We start from the raw sequence: 18113 nt of genomic DNA, 5'->3' as shown, positions 1-18113 counted from the left end.
CACCCGCGGGAGACTGTGGCCCGCGGGTGGGGACGGCACCAGGCATGTTGTTTTAGCGGGGCATGGTGCATTCTGCCCTTTTTGAAATTGGGCAGGGCATAACGCAACACTAAAACAGCCTAGCGGGAACGCTATAAATGCATATATTGCTTGGGGGACAGCTCGGCTTGTCAGTAGGTGCCAGACACGCCCCCACCAGTGATGAAAAGGGGAAAGTGTCTTAAAGGTACACCCCCATCCTTTTCCCTTGGCCACATCCCCCTTTTCGGGAATGCTAGAGTGCCCTCTCTACGTTCCAGTGCCCTGCCCTGAGTGAATACATTTATTTCCAAGCAAGCAATGTGGCTGACTTGGGTCTTATGTATATTATAGTGTAGTCCTTACATTATGTTCTTTAAATATGTACAAAATGTTGTTCTATATTATGACATTTGGATTTCCCACAACTAGAAACTACAGAAACTAAAATATTGTGTTTTAATGTAATTGTCCTTTTCTAATTCTTCCTCCAGGAACAAAATGGGGCATTGGAGGGACATGTGTAAATGTTGGCTGCATTCCCAAAAAACTGATGCACCAGGCAGCACTGCTAGGAAGTGCCCTAAAAGATGCTCCTCATTATGGCTGGCATATACCCCATCCAGCATCACATGACTGGTAACACTGCTACGATTTTACCATAAACATATTGCACACCACATGGGAGGAGTATATTATGCTTAACAGCTGCATAGTTCAAAACCATTGAACATATTGCACATTTACATCCACTTAACTTTTAAATAAACACATTTTCTGAATGTGCCCTTTTAAAAGTGTTCTCAATCTTTCTTGTAATTTGGGTGAATGCCAGAAAGTTCCCTTTAGAAAGATACATGGGAATATGTAAATGAGTTTTGAAGCTGATATTTGAGAGGATTTTCTTTTTGAGAAGTTTGGTGTAACAGCACCTCCCTGTGACACAGTCCTTACACTACATTCCAGAGGCTAACTAATGTACAAGAGAGACACTCAACGGAAAGTGCCAAGCGTTTTTAATTCTGTTTGGGTGAAAGAGTGTACTTTATTAGATCATCATTGTACAGATGCTGAAAATGCCGGTTATAAAATATGATCTTGTTCTTATTGGCATCCAGGTCCACGATGGCACAAGCTGTCCAAAATTATGTGAAATCACTAAATTGGGGTCACAGAGTACAGTTGCAGGACAAGTGAGTCTAATTTTGCATTTCATAAACCTGTCATGAAAAGTATACTGTATATATTTTTTCTTTAAATTGTTTTAACTTTGTTTAGAAGAGACAGACAGCACCAACATAGTGTAAATCATTTTGACACAAATTATGTGTATAATAGATAAGTTATTCTGCATATAAGAAATAAATAAAACTGTGCTTATCTGACACAATGTCTATGTAATGGTGCATACACACGGTCAGACTTGCTAGATCAACGATGGATGATTTGAGCGATTTTTACCAACGATTTCATGAATGATGAACGATTTCTGACAGTATTTAAATGAATGATATCGTCCAAATCTGACTGCAAACACAGTCGATATCAGATATCGTTATCTGACATGCGTGCACGCGCATCGTTCGTCGATGTATACCAAACATGTCAACGATATGAACAATGTAATGATTTTTACAATCGTTATCGTTCATATCTTCCAGAAAATCTGACCGTGTGTACCCTCCATAACACTGGCAGCCTAGATCCAACAATGCCACTTGAATCTGTGACTTTATAGTGTTCCTTTCACAGGAATGTCACAGCAAGGATTCTGTATCCTTACAAGAAATCTAATAATCTGTGCTCATCTTTGAAATTTCACAGGCCTCAAATCCACCCAGATATAACCTCAGAAAGTACAGATTTGTCCTCACACACCTAACCTCAATATGGCACCGGACACAGCTGACAGCCACCACATATAGTTGTAGCAAAAAAAGGTATAATAGCAGTACTCAATCAGTGGCCAATAGCTTGAATGGAGGTATAACATGGAGTACTACTCCGCATTACGTATAGATCAATATTCCACATAGAAGAAATATTAAACTAAAAATTAAATAATAATAAAGTGCATATAGCAACAAAAAAGCAAATCACACAATGCATAGTATCTATTTAAACATAGTCCATTGTTAGCTAAATTGTCAACACTGAGATATGATCATAGACTGCATAAAGAGCCAAACCGAAAAAGTGTGTGTATATATATATATATATATATATATATATATATATATATATATATATATATATATATATAAAAATTTATTCAAAAAAATATATAATAAAGTTATTCAAAAAAATTTAAAGTTATGGTCATCCGCATATTGCACAGGAAATAGATGCAAGTTGTTCCCTTCAGCTCCATTCATAAGCACAATCACGAAGAAATCAATCCAGGAAAATACCAAGATGAACTGAGTCATTCAATCCTCGTGGCCATACTGTATCCAAGTCATGGATCCATCTCGCTTCTTTGCGAAGTAACATCTTTGCTCTGTTTCCACCTCTAGTGGGTGGTGGTATATAGTCTACCACCATACACCTTAAAGTGGCCAATGAGTGTTGTAACTCTAAAAAATGTTTGGCTACAGGTTTGTCCGTTAGACCTGTTGACAAGGTGGATCTGATCGATGATTCGCCATTCTCTCACGGAATGGACGAACCGTCTTCCCCACGTATACAAGCAAACACGGACAACTTAAGGTGTAAATCACATAATCAGAGGTACACGTAACTTTAATTTTTTTGAATAACTTTATTATATATTTTTTTGAATAATTTTTTTTTTTTTTTTTTTTTAAATATACTTTTTTGGTTTGGCTCTTTATGCAGTCTATGATCATATCTCAGTGTTGACAATTTAGCTAACAATGGACTATGTTTAAATAGATACTATGCATTGTGTGATTTGCTTTTTTGTTGCTATATGCACTTTATTATTATTTATTTTTTAGTTTAATATTTCTTCTATGTGGAATATTGATCTGTACGTAATGCGGAGTAGTACTCCATGTTATACCTCCATTCAAGCTATTGGACACTGATTGAGTCCTGCTATTATACCTTTTTTTGCTACAACTATATGTGGTGGCTGTCAGCTGTGTCCGGTGTTGGACGCAGCTGATCGGTTGCTAGGTTACCGGGTTGTTTGCGTCCCGCTGTGGCACGCATGCTAGTGATCTGTGTGTCTATGGTGCAGTGCACTTCCTGGATGGCAGGTCAGTCTCCGTGTACGCTGTTTTAGTAGGATAGAACAGTAACATATAGCTGTGTATTGTGTGTTTGTTTGTGTTGTATGTGTTGTGTATTTAATATGTCAATAGATTGTTGTTTTTTTGTATGACAGAGGTGTATCTTGATTATTGCGGGAGTTGCCGCCCTGATTGTTTGGGGAGGTATATTAGGGGGGTGGGGATACCTTGATTTGTTATCTTGATAAAAGTCCTAACAAGGACTGAAACGTCGATGGACTACTGATGTTGGCTTTCTACCAATAAACCTCTACTATGTTTACAAGTCTGGTGAGTGCGCTCAATATGTTCTTATATATATATATATGCAACAAAGGCTTGGCACTCCTTCCTCCATACAATAAGATTGGGTGCCCTCCGCAGGAAAGAAATATATAGTGTAGTACTTATTGTTTTGCTATAGGTTATTTTTAACATATAAGATATTTAAAGATCAGAAGCTAAAATACATTAGGCTGCCAATGTCATAGCATCTCCTGTTGGTGTGTCCCTAGACTCTGTAGCCAAAAGTACTCTCTGGTATGCCAATTCAATATTGGGACATGCAGTTGTAGCCAAGGTAATCTTAAAATAAGAGGGCTGGTGGTTTGGGTGACCACCATGAAGGAGTTTGGTAGCAGGTTTGGTTTTCAGCGGTGTCGAAAGAAAAGTTACCCCTTCCCATTGAGACCGATGAGGAAAAACTGTGGCAGGGGAGGCTCTGTTGGTAGGAAATAGTGGGATACCAGTGAAGGAGATATAATGCGGTATCCTATTAGCTGCAATTTGCTGCGGGTAATTACCGCCGACGGGGCTATCCAATTAACTTACCGTGGGTACAGAGGCAGGCAAAACCACATCCTCGATAAGTAAGCATTTTTTGGCAATTATTGCCGTGAAAGTACATAGGTCAACGGCTTTTTGCGGATCCTATGTGTTTTCGGGAGAGAAATGGTAATTGTCCGCACAAAAAAAGGGGCTATAATTGGATGACCATCAGGCTTTTATCGCTATAAAAGCTCGTTTTTCTTTGTGTGGCAAATAACCACGGCTAATAGGATACCCCCCCCCCCCCCCATAATATTCTCTGCAGCTCTGTAATCTAGAAAGGCCCTAAAGTGAGAGTGATACCAGTGAGGTGAAACCCTGAGAATTTTCCAGAGGAGGGGAGTGAGAGACTAATATAGTCTCACCTGTACTAACAAGGTCCTGAATTTTGCTGGCAGACAGCAACTATACAGCGAAGAAGCACAATACAGACAAAGTTGGTTCTAGAGCTGTTTCTTAAGCTCCTCTGGAGGTTACTTGTAAGGACCAAGTTGCATAGCTTTTCTGGTGGAGATGCAGGTTTTACAAAGTGAGGCACCAACCTGAAAGTAGACCTATGGGTTGCTTGTTTTTCATGCGCCCGTTCACCAAAGCTCATGTTCACCTTAATACAGAGAGCTTATAATGTTATCCAGTGTAGCAGGTAACTCTATCGAGGCAAGTTCTACTTGCCAAAATGCGACTACCAAAGCTTCATTGATTCAGTTGAACTCAGAAGCCAGGGTTCTAAACTGGACTGCGTACTGACCTAGCTGCACTACATTGGCAGCCACTGAAGTGACCCAACTGGGTTCATAAGTGTCTTGCAGAAAGCCTCAGTGCCATCATGGAAATACCCAAGCTAAGGCTTGGCCAGATGGAAGGGAAGCAACTCAAACTTAGGGGTTAGGGAAATGTAACTGGGATGCTGCTGATATTTGTTCCTCAGATGGAGTGGCTTAGGTATCAGAGCCTCCTGTGGGCTGAAGAGCGTCCAAATGTAGTACTAACAGAATGATTCTTCTGTTTTTCCACACAAGTCCCTAAATGCTGGGGTGTATCTTAATCCCTTAGAGGGATTACCTGCTGAATCCATTTTTATTTGACCAGAGTGTACGGTTGCCTTTACTGGCAGAATTTATGGATTCTATTCGTCAGTTGAAGATTAGTGCTGACAGTGTCTAGATACAGAGTCTAATGGTCCCCCCAGTCTTCAAGAAGGAGCCGCAAAACCCATACCAAAGGTGGTATGGGTTTTGCTGACAGGAACTTAGAAATTGTAAGCCTCAAACTGGCTTCTAAATGTGACTAGCTCGGTAATGTGGAGAATCGTATTTCGACAATTGGTATGTCATAGCAAAGGGGTAAATTTAAAGAGACAGTCTGCGATTTGCTGACGTCAGCTTCAAGCCGGTTTCAAATTAAGGATCCATTGACACAAACAGCGGTTCAGAAACAATAAACTGGTAAAACGTTGGGGGCATTGTTTTATACACAGTAAATAAACAGAAACCAGGGCCACAGGTACAGGTTCAGAATCTGGTACGAAGCAGGAGTCTAGTATACAGTAAGACAGGAAAAGTATTTATTCATTGCTGGAGCTAGAGATTGCACCTAATACTCTGGCACCAAGTGGTACTAAAATGATTATTTAATATTATCCTCAAAAAAATTGTCGAATAGCTGACAGTCCCTTTAAATCTAACTAGGATGCTGCACGCTTGCCCAGCGGTGTAACAGGGCTGCAGTGCACTCTGTGCCACCTCCTGCAACCTGAACGCATGACGTCATGACATCTCGCAGAGTGGGTGGGGCCGACAGCACCAGGAAATGCAGTACTACCTAGAGGGTCCTGAGGATGCTCCGAGCGACTTTACAGATTGCAGGGTGCCCGCTGGACTCTCCAATGGACGCTCCAGTTAGCACTGCAGCAGGGTTCGTGTCTGTAGGGTGCCATTCCAAACACACGGCTAGCCAGAAACAAAGCTTGCAAACCACTAGTTACGGCCTTGCACTTACCTCTAGGGCAGTGGTTCTCAAACTCTGTTCTCAGGAGCCCTCACAATGCACATTTTCCAGGTCACTCAACAGGAGCACAGGTAGTGTAATCATTACTCACTGACACATTTTAAAAATTGTACAGGTGGCGCTAATTATTTCACTTGTGATTCTGTAAGGAGACCTGGAAAATATGCACTGTTTGGGGTCCTGAGGCCAAGTTTGACGGGTCTAGGGGAAGAGCAGCAGCCACAAAGGCAAGAGACCCGATGCAGTGGAGGAACAAGCTGGAATTGGTACACAGTTTCCAAGCACCTTTATTAGTATATGACCGTGTCACTGAAAGTTTGGCTTTTGCAATTTTAGCTCATATTGTTCCAGATTCAAAGGTTCATGCAATGTTGATGCTCACATGCGGCAATGGACTAGCGACGGAGGTTGCAGACAGTATTAATTTGCAAAGTGAGTGACAAATAGTGAGTGTTTGGGGGAAGTAACGGAGGGATGGGGAACCTCAGGTCCGGGGGCCGTAGAAGGCCCTTGGAATCATTTGGTCTGGCCCTCTGAGCTTTTTTCTGCTAGCCTCATCTGGCAAGCAGGGTGCCTAGAATGGCACTGTGTAGCCAGAATCTACACAGCACTGCCGCCTGGAGCGTCCTTAGGGTGCTTAAGACGGTCACACCGCTGCCCTTACAGCTCCCTGGAGCATCCTCTGGATCCTCAGGATCCTCCGGGCATTGTGGTAATCACCGGCAATTGTGGACCCGTCCCCGTGTAACATCACACGGAGGGGGCGTGGCCGGCACTGGCTCTGCAAATAATGTTCTATATATCAAAATGGCCCTCGGCAGAAAAAAGGTTCCCCACCCCTGACCTAAACCATTGGTGCATAAGTGTACAAATGTCACTTACTGGACAGCACATCACTGTAGTATCCCAGCTTCTCAGTAGCTTGTCAGTGGCTTTGCCTTGCACATTTCAATGGATGGATTATAAATATGAAAACAGCAAAGTTCCACATCTACTGATTTTACAATATTATTTCATCAAATTTTTTATGCTGTTTCAACAGGAAGGTGAAATATTTTAACTTGAAGGCCAATCTTGTAGATGAACACACAGTGCAAGGACTATCAAACACTGGAAAAGAGGTTTGTTTCTGTGACTGTAAACAAAACTTAGTTAACACAATATTCTATACCCATATGAAAATTAAGCTCAACACTATCCATACCTTTGCCCCACTAGCAGATCAGTAGTCATCCTCATTTAGGACAGACCTTTAGAACTAGTCTAACTCTCAAATTTAATAGCCTGCGAGATGCAACAATTGTTTTAATTCAAAACCGACCAGGTTTAGCCTTAAAAAAAATTGCCCTTTCAAATCTAGCAGCTACGTCGTTGCAATCTCGCAGCTGCCTTAATATTGCATGTCATTACATTTGGGCCTTACCATCTCAAGTGGTATAAAGCTTTTCACCATTACAGGTCATTAATAATACTTTATTTTTCCAGAAAAATTACTTACCCCCTGCTAAAGAAATGTCATCTCAATGCTGTCCTGTAGACTTTTTTTAAACATTAAAATGGAGATGGAAAGCATGTGATCTTTCTAGTTTCTTTGTGGGTGATTCATTTCAACGCGAATTGAATAGCGGTGGGAGCTTCAGCTATTTCTGTGGCTGATATTCACAACTTGTGTTTGTGTTCTTGGGAAGCGGATGCAAAGTCTTTATGTTGGCTTAGTTATTTTTAGGACAGAATTGGACAAAATTATCTCTCACGCCACAGGGTGAGTTAATTTATCCCTATTAATACACACAGACCCAAAGATTGAAGATTCAGTCCTTTCAGGAAATGGACACAGGGAGAGGTTCCTTTGTGAGGGGCTGAAACCACCCAGTTTCTTCTGAGGTGAGGTCACATCTGCTACGCTTCCGAGACCAGTGGATCTAGTCGTCTTCTGAGTCAACAGTATAGTAGTCACGCGGTATCGCCTGGACCTGGCTGAGCTCCTTCAGACCGAGAGACCTGGTTAAATGAGTGTTTTTATTGTGAGTCAGTGGGCATCATTGTCCCTGTACAAAGATCAGAAAGAGGCCTGGGGTATTATTCGCATATGTTTCTAGTTCAGAAACCACATGGGACTGACTCATCCTAAATCTAAATGGACTAAGCCTACTTCTGCAAGTGAACAAATTCCAGTTGAATGTATTCGTTCAGTAATAAATTCTTATTTTCTTCTTCAGGCTCCATAGGGCTCCACAGGGAGACCATGGGGCTGTAGGTGGTGGTTGAGGACCAGTCACCACGCAGTTAAAGCTTTCAGCTCCCAGGATGCATCGGTCCATCCCCCTAAAATCCGCCCCCGAGCCAGAGGCACTTCAGTTTCGTCGGTGCCCGGCCGGAGTCAGGTCACTATTATGCAGTGGGCTGCTTAGGCAGCCCAAATAGCTTTTATATTATGATTTGTTTGTTTTATATTTTCCTGCTGAGCATGCAGCAGCAGACTGTCCACAGGACGTCTGTGCTGCCGCTCTGTGACCCCTCTGGGCGCCGCAACGCCAGCTTCGGCTAGGGATTTCGGTGGGCATTATGGGGTCCTCGCTTGCCGGCCCTGCAGATGGACCCAGACTGCAGCCCAGACGCAAGAGGACAGGTAAGGCGGGTCATGCTTGCTGTGACCTGCGGATTGGCAGTCATACCTCCGGTCTCAGGGGACAGACCGGAGGCGCTGAGAGTGAACACAGGCTTTGTCCAAAGCAATCCACTAGACCACCAGGGTATATGGAGCGGGAATCCAATGTCCTGGTGGTTAAAAATCAGCATGGGGAGGTCAGCTTTCTCCATTAAAGCGGCCCCTCCCCTCAGCTCAGGGTACCATTCCTCTGAGGTCTCACTTCCCTGAACTGCTTTCCTCCTCCAAACACGCCCAGGGCCGGACTAAAGGGGGGGCGACAGGGGCGATCGTCCCTGGGCCCCCACACCTGAAGGGCCCCCACACCCAGCCATTGGGGTTACAGTGAACTGGAGGAGACGGAACCAGTTCCTCCTCCCCCAGACACCTAACCCCGGCACCGCAGGGAGGCACCATTGGCCAGGCGCCCGCTGAGATTGTAACCAGCGGGCACCCGGCTCCCTCCCCGCAGCGGCAGCCAGAGCCGGAGGCTAGAGCTCACTCGTGAACTTCGGCTCAGGCAGTGCATTATGGGAGAGATGTCATGACGTAGTGCAGAAGAGCAGCCGGGCGGGACTTAAGGTAAGTATGACTTTTTTTTCTTTTTAGCGCAAGCAGATTTTCCACTGAGGGCATTGCTCGAGGGGGTATTACTACTGGGGGGCATTACTCGGGAAGGGGCATTACAACTAGGTGCATTACTATTGGGGACACCATTTCTGGGGGCATTACTATTGGGGACTACTTGAAGGTAGGGCATTACTACTGGGGCACTAGTACAGATGGAGCATTACTATTGGGAGCACTAATACAGGGGCATTTATACAGAGGGTACTACTACAGGGGGCATTACTACAGGTGCCACTACCACAGGGGGCAAAACTACAGGGGTATTACTACTGAGGGCATTTATACAGGGGGCATTACTATTGGGGACACTACTACTGGGGACATAACTACTGGGGGCATTGCAGAGGGGGCACTGCATAAGGGGCAACACTCCTGGGGGCACTACTACTGGGTGCACTGCATAAAGGGCACCACTACTGTGGGCTCTGCATACGGGGCACTACCACAGTGGGCACTGACACTACTGGGGTCCCCATTGTGCATACCCCCAGTTCGTCACATTTAATAGGGGCCCCCACATGTTTGTTGCCCAGGGGCCCCCACAGACCTTAATCCGGCCCTGAACACGCCCCCTCAGAGGTCTCTGGCTGCCATTTTCTCCAGGCTCAGCCACAGCTCTCTCAGGGAAACGCAGGGTCCGGTCCCCCTACATACCTCTCCCTGGAGTCAGGTTATGTAGCGCTATAGCCTACCAGATGTTGAGTCACTGACCACAGATTCTGTATAGTTGATTGTAGTGCCCTTCTGCAGTTATATGGTATTTCTGCATTGTATGTGCTAGCACTGCCTGTCTGTTTATTTCTCTATACTGTCAGTATATATCTTTATTTATTTTTTTCTTACTTTGCCCTTACATACAGGTGTATTGAGGGTTTTTCCAGTGCCTCACATCTCTACAACAAATGTATTTGTGAGGGTTGTTATATACAGTTGGTTACTGCACTGTGCCATATTTTTTGCTGCGCGCTCCTGCAGATTGCCCAAGCATAAGACAGGATCAGTTTATTGCATTCCTACTTGTATCCTACAGACCCAGTGGTTGCATTATACCCAGTGCCATATTGTGGGCTATACTAGCCTACAGCTATGTCTAGCAAAGGCAAGAGTAGCAAGCAAGCATCTGCACCCATACTGCTATCATGCAAATTATGTGCTGCAGGCTTTAAGTGAGGAGGATTTGATAAAAGATGGGTTATGTGTTAAGTGTTATACTCCACCAGGCCCATCAGACCCCCCAGCTCCTGCACAAGAGCTCCCCTGGGCTTTCTTTTCTCAGGTGCTGACTACTATTGCGGACCACCTAGCGGTACCGGCTGTAATTCCCCCTATGGGGTTACCACAACAAGCCTTAATTCCCCCTCTGGGGTTGCCACAACAGGTTCAGGCAATACAGGTATCTCCTGTGCCCCCTCCATGGGTTGACCTACTCTCAACCTCCACAGCCTTTCAAACTGTGTTGCAAGGTGAGAAGACCCTACCCAGTAAGCTTTATAAGCATCCTGTGTTATCCTCACAGTCCACGCAGCTCTCAGATTCTGAAGTGTCATGTGAGTTGGCAGAAGATGCTGATCTCTCTAACATTGACTCCCCTCAGGGGGAGGACAAGTCAGTCTAAAATTAATACTCCTGCCTTGGTGCGAGCTGTTAGATCCATCTTACTCATAGAAGATGACGAGCCAGCCCCTAAATCAAAGCACCCACTGTTTAAACGACAAAGTGGCTTCAGCAGAATTCCCTCTATCGGATCAATTAGCTGAACACAAGGCTGCAGCCTGGCAGACGCCAGCCCCAAAAGCATCTGACCTCCTGTTATCCATTTCCTGCTGGGCTTATTGTTCAAAATAGGAGGCTTGCCCTGTGGTGGATTCACATGTTGCGCGTTTAATTAAAAGCGATACGTTGCCTATCCCTACAGTATCCTCTTTGAAGGACTCTACGGATAGAAAGGTTGAATCTTGCCTTAAATCAATATACTCTCTTTCAGGGGCTGTTGCCCGCCTGACCATGACTATTGCATGGGTGGCTAAAGCAATAGAGAGTTGGGCTGACGCACTTGAAGGCTCTTTTCCCTCAGATGCTTCTAGGGATCAGATGTCTTTCGTTGCTCACATACGAGATGCAGCTTCCTATATTGGAGAAGCAACGTTAAATGCCATTCTTCTAACCTCCAGAGTCACGGCAGTGTCTCCCCGCCGTACCCTGTGGCTATTCTCATGGAAGGCAGATGCGGATTACAAGAAAGGCCTAGAAGTGTTACCCTACAGTGGGGAGATCTTGTTTGGCCCAGACCTTGACAAGATTGTAACCACGTTGGAGGCATCAAAAACTGCATTTCTGCCTTCAGCAACTACTGCTACAAAGCCTCGGACAACATCTTTAAAGTCCTTTCGTCCTCACGGAAAGCCCAAAGGTCAGTCCTTTCCTCGGCAGTCAGCTTCCACTAGGGCCGCCAAGCCCAGGACCAAGCAGGCCTGGACCACCAGACGCCCTGCTTCAAAACCCGAGGATAAGCCCTCAGCCCGACAGGATGGGCCTACCTCTGGGGGATCCCAGACTGGGAGGCCGACTTCTTCAGTTTGCTCAGTGCTGGTGTCAAACCACCACGGATGCTTGGGTAAGAGAAGTGGTCTCTCACGGGTACGCCCTCTAATTTCTTTGACGGCCTCCCCACCAGTTTTTCTACACAGGCCCTCCTTCAGACCCGAACATGGCCCTACAAATCCAGAAAGCCATACAGTCCTTGCTGCAGGCAGGGGTAATTGTGCCAGTCCCGCTCAGCGGGGGACTGGTTATTATTCTACTCTTTCAGGTTCAAAAGCCGAATGGGTCTCATCAGCCTATCCTCAACCTCAAATCCCTGAACAAATTCCTCAGGGTGCCCAGGTTCAGGATGGAAACCCTACGCTCTGTCATCCTAGCTATGGAGCCTGGGGATCTCTAGATATTCAGGACGCATACCTACATGTACCTATAGCGCCCTCACACTCCGGTTTGCTATACTATAGCAACAGTTCCAATTTCAGTCTCTGCCCTTTGCACTATCCACAACTTCATGGGTGTTTACCAAAATTATGGCTATCATGGCGGCCCACCTGCGTGGTCAGGGTGTCCGACTGCTACCATATCTGGACGACCTCCTGCTCTTAGCAGGATCCCCAGAAGTGCTTCACCGCCATCTGCAGCTAACCATTGCTTTCCTTCACAAGCACAGATGGTTAATCAACTGGAGAAAGTCCTCCCTGAATCCCTCACAGGGAATGATTCATCTGGGAGCCCTGCTGGATTCTCAGGATCAGAGAATCTTTCTGACATCGGACAAGATCTCCAACTACGAGTGCACAGATTTCTCCACAGTCGCCAGGTGTCGATCCACTCAGCAATGCAGGTTCTGGGATCCATGGTGTCCACCTTCGACATGGGGGAGTATGCTCAGTTCCACTCCAGGCCTTTGCAAAGGCTGATCCTCTCCAGGTGAAATGGGTTACCTCATCGGATCAAAGCTCAGACGATGGTACTCTCTCCGAAGGTGCGTCTGTCCCTATCTTTGTGGCTACAGACATCTCATCTAACAAAGGGTCACCCCTTTTGGATCCTGGACTGGGTACTCATAACAACGGACGCCAGTCTCCGGGGTTGGGGCGCAGTGACTGGTCCACACTCCTTTTAGGGCCTTTGGACATCGGTCCAATCAACCCTGCCAATCAACATATTGAAACTTCGAGCTGTCTACAGGGCCCTCATACTGGCCCAGGACATACTTCACGGAAAACTAGTACAGGTACAGTCCGACAATGCCACAACAGTGGCTTACATCAACCATCAAGGAGGCACTCGAAGTCGGGCAGCAATGATGGAAGTGTCACGCATTCTGATATGGGCCGAGGGTCACTTCCCAGCCATCTCTGCTGTGTTCATTCCGGGAGTTCCCAATTGGGATGCAGACTTCCTCAGCTGTCACGACGCGCATCATGGGGAATGGTCTCTTCACCAAGAGATTTTTGAACTCCTAGTGAGCAGATGTGGTCTCCCAGAGGTGGACCTCATAGCCTCCCGACACAATCACAAACTGCCTGTGTAGGGGTCCAGAACAAAGGATGCCGAGGCAACCTTTGTAGACGCATTATCAGTGAAATGGACCTTCCAGTTTGTGTACCTATTCCCTCCAGTCTCCCTTCCTCCTCGAGTTCTTCGGAAATTTAAACAAGGCGGAGGTACTGTCCTGCTGGTGGCTCCAGCTTGGCCCAGATGTCATTGGTACTCAGATCTTCGGAGTCTCTCCATCAACACTCCGTTCCTGCTGCCTCAACGACTGGACCTGTTGTCTCAGGGTCCTTGCCTTTACCCGGACCTGAGTCATCTGTCTTTGACGGCATGGCTTTTGAGACATCCCTCCTGAGGTCCAAAGGATTCTCTAGCTCTATAGTCAAAACTATGCTCAGAACGCGTAAGCCAGCCTCTACTCCGATCTACCACAGAGTGTGGCATACATATTTCCAATGGTGATGTATAAGAAGCTACGACTTCCAAGTGTTTAGGATTTCCAGAGTCCTGGCCTTCCTTCAAGCTGGATTAGACTTTGGACTCACTATCGGATGTCCACACCTTCCTCCAGGGTGTCTTTCGTATACAAGCTCCCTTTGTCCCTCCAGTGGCTACATGAGATTTGTCAGTAGTGCTTTGTGCCCCCCACGGTCCTCCGTTTGAACCCCTGGATTCTGTGTAACTCAAGTGGCTCACAGCAAAGATTTTTTCTTCTGGCGATGGCGTCCGCCAGAAGGCTGTAAGATTTAGGGGCGCTCCCCATTTCTGATATTCCATCAGGACAGGGCTGTGCTTCGGACTCGCCCTGGTTTCCTTCCAGAAAGTTACTAGTTTCCACATTAGTGAGGAAATTGTAGTCCCGGTCTTTCAATCACCAGACCTATTGACAGGTGTTGCCTCCTTGGATGTGGTCCGTGCCCTCAGGATATACGTGGACCGTACCAGTTCCCTTCGGAGAATCAGACTCCTTATTTGTGCTCTATGGATTTCACAAGAAGGGATGGCCACCCAACAAACAGATATTGGCTAGATGGCTTCACATGACTATCTCACAGGCTCACACGCAGGCACGCCTTCCTGTACCGGCTACTGTTACTACTAATTCTACTCGCTCTGTGGGTCCTTCGTGGGTAGCTCGCCGTGGCACCTCAGCTGAACAGCTTTGTAAGGCGGCCACGTGGTCCTCTGTCCATACATTTCTGAGCTTTTATGCCTTTGATACATGTACCTCTCAGGATGTTTCATTCGGGCGCCGGATTCTACTCTCAGCACAGGAGCGTCCCCACCCTTAAATGACTGCTCTGGGACATCCCCAATGTCTCCCTGTGAAGCCCTATGGACCCTGAAGAAGAAAATGAGAGTTATGGTAAAACTTACCCTTGTTAACTCTCTTTCTTCGAAGTCCATAGGGTCCACAGGGCACCCGCCCTGACGCACCTGGCTTCATATGGGCTATGTGTCTGGTCACTGGTTTCCTGTCTCCTTTTCCGTAAGAGTGTGATTCTTGTGCGTACCAGTCTTCCTTCCCTCTTCTCCTCCTCCGGCCTTTGGCTTGTCACAAATTGAGTTGGCTCGGGGGTGGGGTATTGGGGGATGGACCGAATCATCCTGGGAGCTGAAAGCTTTAACTGCGTGGTGCCCGGTCCTCAACCACCACCTACACCCCCAAGGTCTCCCTGTGGACCCTATGGACTTCGAAGAAAGAGAGTGAAGAAAGGTAAATTTTACCATAACTCTAATTTTTTCTTGACATCAGAGACTCTTACCTCTCTATTATTCCCAAATGGAAAGACCATCACAGCATCCTCAGGTTTGTTGTGGGGAAAAGTCACTTTCAATTCCAAACACTTCCTTTCGGCTTCCTATCAATGTTCTCGAGTTGCGAGCAATTTTCAATGCTCTCTTAGGTATTTCAGCAGTCTTCATTCAAGAAGTGGACACTTGGGAAGCAGATTAACCTTATGGCCTCTCAGCTAAACCACAAAGTGTATTACTGCTCTGGGAGAACTCAGAACATGGGTGTGTCCTTATTAGATGCTATGACCATCCCTTGGGAATACAAACTAATTTAACTTTTTCCTCTGATCCCTATCCTCCCTTGAGTTTTAAAGAAAGCCAAGAATGAAGGAGGTGCAGTCTTCGTCATTGCTCAAGGAGTTCATGACATGTGGAAAACTGAAACATGGCCACCAAACCACCATGGAGGTTGCCACTCAGAAATGACCTGCTAAGTCAAGGTCTTCTCTTCTGTCAGGACTTGTTTTCAATCGCATGGCTCTTGAGGCCATGATTCTGTGAGTAAACGGGTTGTCACAGCAGGTTATTTAGACTATGATGCAGGCTTGGATACGGATATCGGGGATGATACCTCTAGGGAATAAAGTGCTGACCGACCGGTCTAGGATTGGTTTTGGCAGTATAGCAGGGGGACCTCACTCTTCAGATTTCCTAGCAATAATGTCACAAGCCCTGGCTGGCAATGCCTGATTAATGTAGTAGAAGTGTTAAACGGACTTCATCCTTTTTGTCCCCCAGGTTTGTGGCTAGCAGAAATAGTGCTGGTTGGACTTTTTTTTTTCTAAAAAGAGTACTGCTGCACGGGTTTGAGGGATTCGCACAGCTTTTAGATAGATGCAACTTAGAACTAATCGTAAGTGTAAAATACTGCCCAAAAAAGCCCATTCTGCTACCTTTGCAAAGTTGGTCAACTCTGAATAGATAACATAATGTGTATTATTCTTTTCAGGATAGGTTCTATGTTTGCACTTATACGCAACTCTATAGGCAAACAAAGTAAGCATGTGTGGTCAAGACCATGGACTACTATGTGTTAAAATACATTTGTGACACAATTGCCAATGTTAGTACTGATCATTTTGTCACTAAAGTTACTAATTGTTTTGTTTCACCCCATATGACAGATGGTAGTGACTGCAAACAACATAGTCCTAGCTACTGGGGGAAGACCAAAATATCCTAAAAATGTAAGAGAGCCTGTATGTGCCTCCTTCATTCCATTAGTATTACATTGTACAGTGTCTCCTATTCCTTTGTTCACCTGATTTTATTTGTATAGCCACGTCTTCATTTTGCTTAATACCGTTTAACTTTCTGTTTATCAATGAATGCACTTTCCATCCACTTACCTTAGATATCTACAATGATTTTATGCTGCTGTGATTATTGTTATCCACTCTGCTCGGCTGCCTCGCTGTACTGCTTGCTCATTCACCCTCCTCCCCCACATACATCATCTCCTCCCTCATTACATTTTCTTTCTCCTGTAGGTCATACCATGCCCCCTCCTATTGTGGTCTTCCACCTAGCACTTACCTGCCTCCTCCTCTGTATCCATTCCCATTTTGCCACAGTAAACTCTGACAACCTCTTGTTCCCTCTCTTTCTCTTCCCTCTTAGCTCCCCCCCTACCTGCTTTCTCTATGCAACCCTTCTTCCTCCACTCTGCACCTCTCTCATCTCCCATCCACATACTCTCCCAACTGGATGCCCATACGCACCAGGGACCCCGCTATCCTCTGCCATCCCTGCCTTTCTCCTGAGCCCTCTGGAATGCCAGGTCTGTCTGCAACAGAATCAGTTTGTAAATTAACGAGAAACTTAATGCAATTGTAGTGCTATGAAGTCTTCTGGTGATATGTAAATAAATGTAAATGCTTAGAAATAAATAATGCTTAACATAGGTAGGCTTTTATGTTTTGCCAAAGCATTTTTTATTTCATTTACTATGAAGTGTGTTTCATGTATCTACTATTATTTTAGTAAAGTTAAACTTTCCTACATTACTTTTTCCCAGCAGTTTACAGTATAGGGCAGTGGTTCCCAAACTTTTTTGAATCACGGTTTTCCCTAGACTATCACTATTGTTTCATGGCACCCCTAAGCTGAAAGTTTGTTTTTGAGAAATGCAGAAAAAAATGTAGTAAAGTGAAGGAAATTGTGCTGACCTGTCATCCTTAGGTTTGGTTATATAGTGGTGGACAGGTTTGCGCTTCTGTTTGTCCACATATTTACATTACATTGACCATAAATAATTTTATTTGGTGCTGGACCACCAGCCTGAGGCACACCTGCAAGTGTCCCGTGGCACCCCAGGGTCCCACGGCGCACAGTTTGGGAACCACTGGTATTGGGTCATTCCATGCCAAATCATCACAGTTTCCAACCCGACAGTCTCAGATTTTCATGAAATTTGGTAGGATGGTAGACGGCATAAAGTAACTTTCATATGTAAAATTTTAGCCCTAAATGATACACATTGTTCATGTTACAGGGTTGCAAACATGACAAAAAATGTTAAATTTATGCTTGCCAGGTCAACTAAAACGAATCATAACTTTTTTTCAAATTGTGGTAGAACTTTCATGTTGGTCTTGTTTTGAAGCTACGGGACCAGAGTCTTTTATATTTAAATATTGACTTTTACATTTCAAGGTCACATGATGTGACCTTTGACCGTGAATACCTAAAACCCCCCAAAAAAGTGTATGTTTTAAATTTTTTTGTACATAAAGTAGGTCATACTTGCCTATCCTCCCGATTTCGCCTGGAGCCTCCTTAAAATCGGGTGCCGCTCCTGGCCCTTTGGAAAGGCAGGCAAGCCTCCCAGGCCCCAGCGACCCGTCCGCCCCCCCTGCACTTACAGTACAAATCCCGGCAGTGGAGGGGCTGGTAACGTGATTTGCGCT

General features: G+C 45.4%; 1 protein-coding gene across 3 annotated transcripts in view; it reads left to right on the top strand.

Moving 5' to 3' along the window:
* TXNRD2 (thioredoxin reductase 2) overlaps window positions 1-18113 on the top strand; it is a 187325-nt gene that overhangs the window by 9405 nt on the left and 159807 nt on the right. For all 3 annotated transcript variants that reach the window (XR_015878950.1, XM_088476667.1, XM_088476668.1), the window contains exons 4-7: window positions 513-657; window positions 1137-1211; window positions 7132-7210; window positions 16329-16391. Coding sequence is in view for 2 of the 3 variants with exons in the window: in XM_088476667.1 (XP_088332793.1) it covers window positions 513-657; window positions 1137-1211; window positions 7132-7210; window positions 16329-16391 (362 nt within the window). In the remaining variant the exon portion in view is untranslated. The remainder of the gene's footprint in view (window positions 1-512; window positions 658-1136; window positions 1212-7131; window positions 7211-16328; window positions 16392-18113) is intronic.

The sequence above is a fragment of the Taudactylus pleione genome, unplaced genomic scaffold (genome assembly GCF_031769625.1).
Source record: "Taudactylus pleione unplaced genomic scaffold, aTauple2 ptg000191l, whole genome shotgun sequence".
NCBI lineage: Eukaryota > Metazoa > Chordata > Amphibia > Anura > Myobatrachidae > Taudactylus > Taudactylus pleione.
Note: the sequence above shows the minus strand (reverse complement) of the source record. Positions and strands in the feature narration are given on the sequence as shown.